The following is a 12,261-nucleotide window of genomic DNA, read 5'->3' as shown; positions in this document are numbered from 1 at the left end:
AGGGGAATCAGCTCCCTGGCATGTCACTGTGGCCCGAGCACACGGAACACTTCCCTCCTGCCTCTCATCATCCAAACTGGCTGGCTCACAAGGGAAGCAAGTCCAACTGTTGGCATCTCCTCCTTCTCCCTGACCTATGGCTAATCACTAAGAGGTAAGGAGGAGCAGGGAGAAACTAAAACCTCATTATGTCTTTATAAATTATTCCAGAAGTTTGATCAGGCAGCCAGTGGAAATACTGGGTGCCAGCTAGAGACAGTGAAGTGTTCTGATTCACATAAGATGAGGTCAAGAGGCTATGGTATGAGGGGCTTCTCAAGTGAAGTATGGTTGTAGGCCTCCTGACGTTGTACTTGGGGCATTATCGATGGATGTCCTTGAATGTATGCGATCTTCTGCTCTAATACTAGCATAGCTGGAAAGCTGGATTGCTCAAATGAAGAGTACAGGGCTTACCTGACTAATAGTTTGGAAAGCTGATGAATCAGTCAGTATTGCCAAGCAATCACAGGGCATGGAGCAGAGTAAACTGGGAAGCGATTGCTTGGTCCTAATTCCTTCTGCCTTCATTTATCTTTCTCCAGCCTTATCTTTACCCAAACAATTATAACTCCTCAGGCCTCACCAAACAATTCCATTTTCACATGCAAACGGGCTTGATCCCCCACGAGATTATCAACACAGACCCTCCCCTCCCCCACCTCATATGACCAAGTTTCAGTTACCTGCAAATCTTGCTTCTAGCTCTTCACTTTTATTGGGAATGATGTAATTATTAGATGGCACAAAGGTGCAGCAGGGACAGTGTAAACTTATTTTAAATCCCAGGTTTCTGTCTGGAAAACATTAAGTCAAGGAGGTCATTTGGATGTGTGATAATACCCTTAAATCTGCAATCAACTTACAATAATGTGGGGTCACTGAGCATCTAGGGACAAGGACAGAGGGCGGCTGTAACCTTTATGGTGGAGCCATTCGTGGACGGCATCCGTCACGTCAAAGGAAAGCCATTCGCCTTCTGCTCTCGTCTTGACGACTTTGCTGTCAATGTAGCGCTGGGTTGGAGACGTTAAATCTTTGGATTTGAGAATCTGGAGAAGGAGAGAGAGAGGGAACAAGCTTAGTTGGCAACCGGTCAGCATGACTAACCCGAAGCCATTAACAGTATTCCAAGTCATTCTCTAAACTCAGCTCCGCTCTAGTACACCCATGTATTGTCATCTAACGGCACGTGTGCATAAAAGCATGACACCAGGCCGTGTGCCATGAAAAACAGAGCTACTAAGTCAGCTGTGTATTATGATAAAGGTGACATGAACCATAAAGCCAAGTGTCTAAGAGAAAGTGACAGTAATTATTTTACTTTGCTGACATACGCTTTGTGAGATTCCAGCCATAAATTCTATGCTATTAAATTAGCGGTTTTGTTCTGCTTTTTAATTTGGAGAGCTGGGAGGTGGGGGGGGGGGGACAGGAAGAGTGGGCCAGTCCAGAGGACCCATGCTCACCCACCCTCTAACGGCCCTGAATTATATAAATTTCCTTCTAATAAAGAGAAAAAGTTCCCAACCTTGGTTCTTAAATCCACCCCCATTAACATATGTGGCACGCCTCAGCTTTTGAGGTAAGTCGCTGGCTGGGATTTTTACGCTCCAGGTGTGACTTGTTATGATTGATAAAGATATTCCATATCCTGCGGACAAAGAATGAATTGGGGCAGGAGCAGTCTGGCCCAGTGTGAGACTCTGAAAGCCAACCAGCCTGAACACTGAGACTTCAGAAGGATTCGTTTAGTTCAAAGACATAAAGAGCCACTGAAGGAGGTTCTTGGGTTTCTATAGGAAGTGAACACTTCAGGTGGTTTTTTAAAAATTCTGTCTGTCTTTAAATGATGGTGTCTTATGAACCAGTCAAACCAAGATCTCATTCTCTTAGAGCTCTATCAAATCCCTACCCAAACCTGTATCTTGCCTTCCCTTAGTACTCAGGGGCTTATACTGCCCTTCCTGATGTTGAGTCTAACTATCCTGGGCTTGGTCATACATGTGGGTTGGTCTCTCCAACAAGCTCATATGCTTCCCCAGGGCAGTGATCATATCTTCAACTCGATGCCATTTCCAGGCACAGCATTCAATTTAATTCAGTGTCTATTAAAGGACTATTTAAATATCCAGAAGCCTTACTTACTCTCCTTTCAACCTTGCAAAAACAAAGATGCATAATCTTCCTGCTGATTTTAAAAGGCACTTTTCTTTCGTATGTGTACATGACTTGTTCAGATAAGTAATTTACCGACAAATGCTTCCTAAAATATTTGGCATTAGGGTGGACTTTTTTTTTTCGGGATGAAGTAAGTTCAGGAAAGGAAAGAGATTCTCATAACGGAACTTTGGGGGGGCCCTCAAAAATTTTAGACAAAATCTACTCTACTGGTCTTGCCCTTGAGGGTCGACACACCCCACTAAGTGAAGACAATCTAGAGGCATTCGTGATTCCACCACAGACAAGAGATGTTCTTGGTAAATTAAAGGAAACAAGTAAACATGGTTTGAGGGCTGGGTGCACTGGGCTTTGGGCTTGGCACACATTATTTCCTTTCATTGAATCCTCAAGATGTTCCTGTAAAGTGGATTAAGGAAACTGAGATTCGAGGAGGTTCACGAACTCATTCAGTGCCTCACGGCGAGCCTGTAGGGAGAGAGGATTCAAAGCAATCCCCTAACTTCCTCACTCTGGTGCTGGATTTTGAAGACCAAAGAGTCATGGGGTCAGATTTGAATCACCATTCATCCTTACCCCTTCCAGATGACCAAGAAACATTCAGTGATCGAAGTAAAGATTTTTAAATAAGGTTAAAATAAATGTTGGTACAAAAAGGAAATAAAACATGTGGAATGTATACACAGTTAATCCTGATGTAAACCTCTATAGATACAGCCTCCCAGCAGGCCAATCCTCTGGAAACCAAACCTTGCCTTGAAAACACTCCCAGGTGGGTAAATAAGACACCACATATCCAATTCATAACAAATGGTATAATTAAACTAACCTAGGATTAAAATGATAAAACAATGGTTGAGATGTGTTCAGGCATTTCCATCTTAAAATTAGTAGAAAATTCAGAACGCGTTTTTCTAATTTTAAATTTCTTCCCCTAGTGGACTGCCTATACTGATACATTATTTCATAATGTCTTTTATATTGCTTTATTCCTAATCAGCACAATGTATGTCTTTTTTTTTTTAAGATTTTATTTATTTATTTGACAGACAGAGATCACAAGTAGGCAGAGAGGCAGGCAGAGAGAGAGGAGGAAGCAGGCTCCCTGCCAAGCAGAGATGTGGGCCTCAATCCCAGGACCCTGGGATCATGACCTGAGCCGAAGGCAGAGGCTTTAACCCACTGAGCCACCCAGGCACCCCAGCACAATGTATGTCTTATTCACCTTCATATCCCTAACACTTAGACACAATGTCTAGAACAAAACATTGCTTTCATTGTTGTAGTAATTACATATTATATATATATATATAAAATATATCAAATATCTATGATATCGATCTCTGATATAAGTATCATTGAAGACACAGATTTTTTTTTAATGACCATATTGATCAAATGGACAGAAAAAAACACAAACCAGCAAATCTATGGAAATTCTTCACCTCAGAGAGAGCAGTAAATCTAGAGGATCTTTCTTTCAAAGAAGACCAAAAGAGATCAAAAGATTCTGAAACCTTTTTCTTTTTTAAATCTCATCCTCTAATAAGTCTTTCCTCAGCCACAAAACATCAGTAGGTTCTGATGGTGGACAGCTTCATATTCTCACCTGACTGATAGGTTCTCTGTGTCTTTTCACTGGTTCAAGAACAAGCCCATTTAAGCCACCCAAGAATGACTGCTACTTAGCTACACAATTCTGAAACAGAGTGGTGGCTTTGGTCTTGTGGGTTTGCTGTCTCAAATTTTATGGCCAAGGAGCTCTTAAACTCACTTGTTGCAACTGAACTCCATTCTTTCTTACCAAGTCCTCCATGGAAACAGGAAACAGCTGCTTTCCATCACTCATAGACTATCCCTCATATTCTTGGAGACTATTATTAAGTCCCCCTCAGCATGCCCGCTCTCTCTCTTTCTAAGCTAAATAAACCCTGTTCCCTTAGCCCATATTTAGAGGAGCGATTTCCCAAACCTTTAATCACTTGGGTCACTAACTGGGATGACTGATGCTCTATAAAAGTATTCCTCCTCCAGCTTCGTGGTGGTGTTTCAGAACTGGCTAGAAAACCTTCTAATCGCATCTGAAAGTCTGAAATCTTAACTTAAAAGGTATCTTCTTTCTAAGAATAGACACCACCTCTCTATTCCCTGGTTATCTTTCATTTAACACGCACACAAAATTAAACGGGAAGGGAAGAAAATCAACCTACTGCTAATATTGATTAGGACTTCCTCAAATTCAAGAGTTTATACAAAGATGACTAAATCAGTCACTCTCACTCCATTTTAGCCTTTGCCATCATCTTTCCCAGTCTCCCGACGAGTGTATTGAACATGAAAAGGACTGGATATGCAGTTGTCGTTTTTTTCTAGAGCCAGAGTCGCTTCTAAATTCCTCTATAGATCGTATCATGACAAAGATAGTTCAGATGAATACTAGAAGTTCTCTGAACTGGCTTCCACTCAACTAGCCAGATTCACCAGTATTCTCCATTTGTTCTGTAATGCATATTGGCATATGCTGGGGTTCATTGTTGGAGAACTCCTCTCTAGTATGTTCCGAGAACTTCTGGTCTTACCCGTTGAGTCATATGCTTAGCAAATATCAACTGTACATGTTTCTAAACCAGTGTATGACAGTTGGGCTTGATATTGTAATTTTCCAGGGGAATCAAATGGTCTAGAAAGGATGAAATGCAGGCCCCAAAGTTAAGAGAGATCTGTTGCTTCTGTGAAAACCAAGGTGAATGCTTAGGAAAATCTTCAGTACAGAAAAGTTAAAAACACTTAAAACAAAACAAAACAAAATACCAGTTTGGTCGTTCCTCATAAAGGTAGACATAGAATTACCATTTGACTCAGTGATTCCACTCCTAGGTATATAACCAAAAGAACTGAAAGCAGGCACTCAAACAGATACTTGCATCCCAATGTTCAAGCAACAATACTCACAATCTCTGAAAAGTAAAAACAACCCAAGTATTCATCAACAGATAAACAAACAATATAAATAAAACATACCATAGACACATATTATTTAGCCATGAAAATGAACAAAATTCTGACATACTACAACACAGATGAATCTTGAAAACATTATGCTAAGTAAACTAAGCCGGACACCAGAGGATGAATAAAGATGATTTCACTTCCACGAGGCACCTAGGATAAGCGAATTCATAGAGATAACAGTAGAATAGAAGTCACCAGGTTTGATGGGTAGGGAAAATGGAAAGTTACTGGTTCATGGGTGCAGAGTTTCTGTTTGGGATGATGGGAAATTTCTGAAAATAGTGAGTGGTAGTGGTTATATGACATTGTAAATGTACTTAATGCCACTGAATTGCATACCTAAAAAATGGTTAAAAGGTTACATTTATGTGTATTTAACCACAACAGTCTTTCTCTAATTTCAGATGTCAGAGAGACAGCTATAGAAGAAATAACAAAAGGAATAATATAATAAAAACCTAGAAGGAGCCTGGGGCACCTCAGTGGCTCAGTTGGTTAAGTGTGTAACTCCTGATTTTGGCTCAGGTCATGACCTCAGGGTCCTGAGATCGAGTCTCACATCAGGCTCCGCATTCAGGATGGAGTCCGTTTGGGATTCTCTCCCTCTCCCTCTGCTCCTCCCCCAGCTCACTCTCTGACATAAATAAATAAATAAATATCTTAACAAACAAACAAACGAAAAACCCTAGAAGGATTCTGTACTTGTGTTGCTCAACACATTGCCCTGAAATTTCTTTCTTCTTCAAAATTTCTTTCTTTCTTCTAGAAATTGTAGGTGATGCATAATGGATGTGGTTCATGCAAAAAATACAACATGGATTGGAAGTAGGCAGAGCCATGGAAAAATCCTTGGCCTTTTATAAAACACAAAGCATGTAAAGTGTGTGTGTGTGTGTGTGTCTTTGGGTATGTATATGCATATACATATATATGTTTTAAGTTAAAATATCTGTTTACCTCTCTCACTCACTTGCTCCTGTTTCTATAAAACCTCTGCTTTGACTTTTTTTTTTTTAAATAACAGACCAACAACTGTTTCTGATTGAATTAGAAAGCATACTGAAAATGAAATTTAGCTGCCTCTCGCTTAGCTACCACCCACAGTGTTATGAATGTTACCTTCATTACATTACTGATATACACACATTATCTATAATATGTGCAAAATACCCACATACCGCCTTTGGCAAGGCTCTAAACTCTACACTGAATTACAAAACTTCCTACACAAAAGGATCCATTCATCTCTCTGGCACTGGAAAGCAGCCAATCAGGAGTGGATCGAGGCAAAAGTCACTGATGTTACCCAATAGTTCAGGGCAAAAAAAAAAAAAAAAAGGAAGAAAGAAAGAAATAGAAGACTAGATGCAAAATTACAGCCAGAGGAAATCTTAGTCTTAAAGGAATAACAATATAAATCAACTCAGGATTTGGCTCAGACACCAAGGGCAATACCTATTCCTCTCCTATGAGACACTGGAAAGAGAGAAAGCAAGCATTAAAAATTCTATTTTACTTCGCATATTCAGACATCAATGGACCTACAGGAGAACTAGGGAGCCAATTCAACCTAGACTTCTAATGCAAAGGTAAATTTAACAATAGGGTTGTAGAGAAAACTCCCAACACTAGGGTAACTAGTTGTTGCTGTTGTTTTAAATGCATTTAATGTTCTTAATGTACTTAACATTTAAAAGCATTTAAATGTTTGCGGTTACTGGCACAGAGTGATTAGCAATTGCTGAATGAAGAATTTCCTCTGCTGCCCAAGAGCACAGTCTCTCAGAGGTGCCTGACCTCACACTCTAACTTCCCTACCATGAAGTATCGGTGTCTGAAAGTTCCCAGAAGGCCATCAGCTCCAACCCATACGATTCATTCATTGACATCTTGGTCTCTGAAGACTTCTCGTGATGGCGGACTCACGACTTCTTGAGGAAGGCCCTCTCGCTTCTGAATAATTTGTATGTTGTAATCCTTCCTTCTCTTGGATGCGAAATCTCCACCAACTAGTCTTACTTAATAATAATATCATTGCTTCATATGGGTACTATCATTTCCGGTTTTTCAAGTATTTCCACAGGCTCATGTTTTTCGGTCTTCACAAAAACCCTGTGGTGTGGATTATCATGGCCCTTACCATCCAAGGTACACGATTAAAGGGAAAGAAGCCTGAAGTGCTTACCTGGATGATCACAGCCCTGTAAGACAATTCTGGACTAACATCCTGGCCTCTACATTCCAGCAGAGAGGGTTTCCCCATATGGTGTTTGTTCTCTGGAAAAAGACATGAAATTCTCTTTCTTTTCTATGTCAGGCCCCTGTCATAGGAGGCGCCCCTCTCAACGGCTTCCTGCAGGACGAGGTTTGAGGTCCTTCACCATCTTTGTTAAGCTCCCACCTCGATGTTCCTCTTATAATCCCTTCTTCGGCGCACCCGGAGGCCGTCTAGCAGGATGCGGAGAATATTACAGAATGCGCCACATGTGGAAAAGAGGGGCGACGGCTTCCCTTGTTCTGATCACTATTTTTAATGCAAACTATTTACTTTTGGCAGCAGCCGCATCACACCATTGGGTCATAGTAAACTTTTTATAAAATAAAACCTTTGTCCTGACACAAACCGTTAAGTCAGATTTTCCATCCCCAATCCTTTCTGGAATGACATGGAATAAAGAGACAGAAATGCAGGGAGGCAAAAAAGGGAAGAGAAGGTTGGTGTATCTAGCCGCATGGTTCTCTAACTTCAGCCTACATTAGAAACATCTGGAGGGCTTACTAAATAAAACACAGATTGCTAAACCCTAACCCCCCAGACTTTCTGATCTAATAGAGACGAGATTGGGGCCCAAGAATTTGCATTTCTGACATATTCCTAGGCGACGCAGAAGCTGCTGGTCGACTCTGAGAACCAGAGCTCTAGTCTACATTTATGCGATTCATTCTTGAACCTAAATGCAAATTGCACATTATCTCAGTTAATTTTGAACTTCTTATTTTACCTTGACCTTAGTTTTTAGCCTCTTGAGAGCTCTCTGAATCCTGTTTGCTACTCAACATATACGCTATTCATCAGGGTGATAGTAACATCATTAAATCACCTAGAGCCAAAACCATGACTTCTTGCTGGATCTTTGGGTCCTTCTTTCCTGGTTGGCCCTGTTTCTTTAATCAACACTCTGTGGTTTAATCAACACTCCTTATATACAGCAGAAAAAAGTAGTTCACTACTTTGAGGTGTGAGGCCCAGTTTAGTTCAGGAGTCTTGCCCATTTTGCCACTGACAACCGAATCTGGTGGTCCGTTAGGTTTCTTTGAAGATCCCCATAGGCTTGCCAAGTGTCTTTGGAAATTGTTAATGCAACAAAAAGTTTCATAGGCTTTGATGTCAGGCAAACATAAACTAGCACTTACTGGATTTGTGATTTTCTTATTTATGGAATGGGTTAATAAAACCCACCTTCTATGGTTGTTAATAGAATTAAATAACACATGAGTAGGGAAAGCATCTATCACATTGCTGGTATTCAATAAATGTGAATTATTATAATTATGTTCCTTATCTGGTCAAAATCTTCCAGAGGCTTCTACTATCTAGTGAATAAACTCCAGAACCCATAGTTTAGTATTTCAGACATAACTTGCTACCAATCTATCAGCCTAGACTTGCCTCTCATCCCTAGAAATCTAAACCCTATCCCTAAAACGTGTATTCCATGTCCCAACTCTGCGTTTAGACTAGAATCCCCATGAGTATGCCTTCCCCACTCTCCCAGTTTTTACTTAAAAACAATAAAAAGCTTAACAATCACAAAAACCTTCTTACTCTTTAGCTCAGCTTTTCAATGAAATGGTCACTTTCACTCTGAAATCCCTTTTCTCGTCCGAGCCCCTCAGCAATCACTGTGTGTGCCAAGTATTCAGCCCCTTGCACACTGGCCTCAAGGGTAATCCTGCCTGTGCGTACACGTCCATTTCTTCCAAGGGAATAACCAGCTACTAAAAGAGAGGGAAACATGCACGTATTTACATCCCCATAATCCCTGTGCTCTAGTTTGCTGACCCTGGAGGCTTAAAGAATTCAGATTCATTTATTTAATTTTAGAGATCTGACTCTCGGGATTGAAATCTTGCTTCCATCAACCTTTCCTTTCCTGCAAAAAGACAAACAGAACCCACTCCCGAAGATGTTTCTTGGCTTTTCTGCAGGAGGAACAGGTGATTCTCTGACATACCCTTTGCATTGACTGTGGAGGAGATGTTTGTCCACATGAAAAAAAAAAACAACAAAAGCAACCTATAAGTTCTATAATATTTTATATGATCAGTTCATTAGTTTGGTTATTGACTCATTTGTTGAATAATTGCTGGGCACCTTATAAGTGTATGAGTCTTCATTTATTCATCTCTTCCAATGTATTTCATAGCTCACTTCTCCAGGCTAGTTCAACCGCTCTGAAGCACTTGTTGTGAGCAAAGCATTACCCTTCTGTCCGGGACAGTAAGATGGTCCCCGTTCCTAAAAGAGTCCATGCTCTAGTAAGGGAATGGGGTCTCCCAACAACAACTGAAAGCCCTGCCTTCACGGGCCACAGTGAGGTCATGTTGCAGGGCATGACCGGGAGCAGGGAGATAACTATCACCAAAGTGACAGGTAACTACTAACGTCGGAAAGGCTAGCAAGAACCCTGGGCACTGTGAGAACACAGGCCACATCATACAGACATCCTGGCTCATTACAAAAGAGAACAAATAAATGTCATCTTCCTTTCTCTGCAGGGCTCCTTCACCCATCCTAAGCACTGGAAGCTTGAACTTAGGGAGAGTTTGCCCCGGAAGTACATTAATGTACTTGGTACATTAGCTCTTGGAACAGAGCACTACAAACTGGGTGGTTTAAAAGAGCAGAAATGAACTCTCTCATGGTCCTGGGGGTCAGAAGTCAGAAAGCAAGGTGTTGGCTGGGCCATGTTTCCTGGGACACCTCCAGAAGGGGATCCTTTCTTACCTCTCTCAATACCTGGTGTTTTGCTGGCAATCTTTGGCATTTGTTGGTTTGAAGCTACCTAACTTCGATCTCTGCCTTTGTCTCACACGGCATTGTCTCTGTGTGTCTCTGTCTTTACTTGGTCATCTTATAAGAACACTGATCATACAGAATGAGGGGTCTACCCCCTACCACAATAGGACCTCATTTTGACCTAACCGATTGTATCTATAATGACTCTATTTCCAAGAAAGGTCACCTTCTGAGGCCCCAAGGATTAGGACTTCAACATGTCTTTTTTTGAGGGAGCACAATTAAACTATCACAATAAGTGTTCGTATGTTACACTGGGCTGAGTACGTTCCAAATGCTCTGACCATGAAGTCCTTCAAAACAAAGGACGTTCTGGCTCTTTCTTATTCTTCCACAAAGTATGCCACTGAATTTGCACAGTCCGTTCTTGGCAAATGCTTGTTGACTAGCAGACTTCATTAGAAAGACACACACAATCAAGTGATAAATAAGCCCTTGAACAATCCATCTTTTACACTATAAATTTGGAATTTTATGCACACACATCACAAAGATTATGTGTATGTGTATCTATATACCATATTTTATGTATATGACAAGGAGGAGAGAAAGAATTATCAGTGTAAGCAACTTTATACTGTCTTTTCCTTGTCTATTTAATATATTTCACTGTGGAATGAAAATAAGGGAGAAAAAGCAAGAAAGGGAATTTTCAAGTAATTGAAAGTAGGGCTTTACGGAGAATCAGAAGTAGAGAAATGGTTTCTTTTCTTCCCCTGAGGCATAAATGTAGCTCTCTGTTCCTGCTCGCCTGCAGGCTCCTTGAACAACGCTGGGTCACTTTAGGGTGCTTAACACACAGACAGACCACCTGATGATCCTTCAGAAGTGGCTTAACGGACCCAATATTTATCTTGCTTCTCCCATCGCCCTGTCTTGTAATTGCCCTGGCTGCTTTGAAATCGCATCCCTCTAAGAGGAGGTGGTAATGTATACCTCACAAGAGCTTCGAGAGGGCCTGGAGAGTAGACTCCCATGGAGTACAGATCAGCTTCAAAAGAAAGACACACATAAAAATACAGTGTCTCTGGGTCTCAGATATCTACATTATTGTGTCACTATAGTAAGTCTTTCTCTGTAAGGCACAGAGTTCCTGTATTATACATATCCGTGTGCAATTAGGATAAAGAAGGGCATATATACATCTCTAATGACCTTTATGGAAATGTCGCCAGAGAGGTCTTCAAGCTACACATATACACACAAACACACATACACGCGCGCACACATAGGAAAGCCTTGCCTCTGTGATGAACACACCTTATAATTCTCTATTGTTTTCTTCCACTTTTTTTTCATTCTCTACAGATGGGCCTTTGTGCTGACTGCCCGTATGCATAAACAAGTAAATTCATTTCCACAGGTCTGAGGGATGAAGGAGTCCTTTGTGTGAACACAAAGTCTCTCAGATGTCACAGCTCAATAGCATTCAGAAGACCATCACCTACGAATCACACAGCAGAGGAAAAAAAAAAGATTCAGCTGGGCAAAAGTCACTTCGGTGCAGGCTAGAAAGAGACGTGTGCAGGCCAACGGTTAGTGACAGCATCTGAAGGGAAACCAGGTCAAGACCTCAAGTCACGTCTATCCTTGAGGCTGGACCACACAGCCTAGGACTGCGGATTTTGATAATTCCAGTTGTTTCCTGCTGTGGGAAGAAGGAGTCTCCCCAACAAGACTGCAAGCTCTCTGGGGCCATATCTTCTGATTTTTTTTGATTGATCTCCCTTTCCAAGTCCACTCTGACTTGACACCAACACACACATACTTGAAAACCATACTTCTAACACCCTTTCCTACTTCCTGGCTCCCAACAACACATATGGCCTACATTACAATTTAAGTCCCTTCTTAGATTCAGTTGAGAACTTTAATTTAGGGGGTGAGATTATAAAGCAATGAGTCGAAAAATAAAATAATGACTCCGGTTTTTCTGCAGACATAGAGTT

General features: G+C 41.1%; 1 protein-coding gene across 3 annotated transcripts in view; it reads right to left on the bottom strand.

The window, feature by feature from the left end:
- TGFB2 (transforming growth factor beta 2) overlaps nucleotides 1–12,261 on the bottom strand; it is a 79,570-nt gene that overhangs the window by 8,111 nt on the left and 59,198 nt on the right. For all 3 annotated transcript variants that reach the window (XM_059146755.1, XM_059146753.1, XM_059146754.1), the window contains 2 exons: nucleotides 959–1,091; nucleotides 726–836 (listed from right to left, as the gene is read on the bottom strand). In XM_059146755.1, coding sequence (XP_059002738.1) covers nucleotides 726–836; nucleotides 959–1,091 — 244 coding nt within the window. The remainder of the gene's footprint in view (nucleotides 1–725; nucleotides 837–958; nucleotides 1,092–12,261) is intronic.

Source organism: Mustela lutreola, chromosome 14 (genome assembly GCF_030435805.1).
Source record: "Mustela lutreola isolate mMusLut2 chromosome 14, mMusLut2.pri, whole genome shotgun sequence".
NCBI lineage: Eukaryota > Metazoa > Chordata > Mammalia > Carnivora > Mustelidae > Mustela > Mustela lutreola.
The sequence above is the reverse complement of the archived record's forward strand: the minus strand, read 5'-3'. Positions and strand labels throughout refer to the sequence as shown.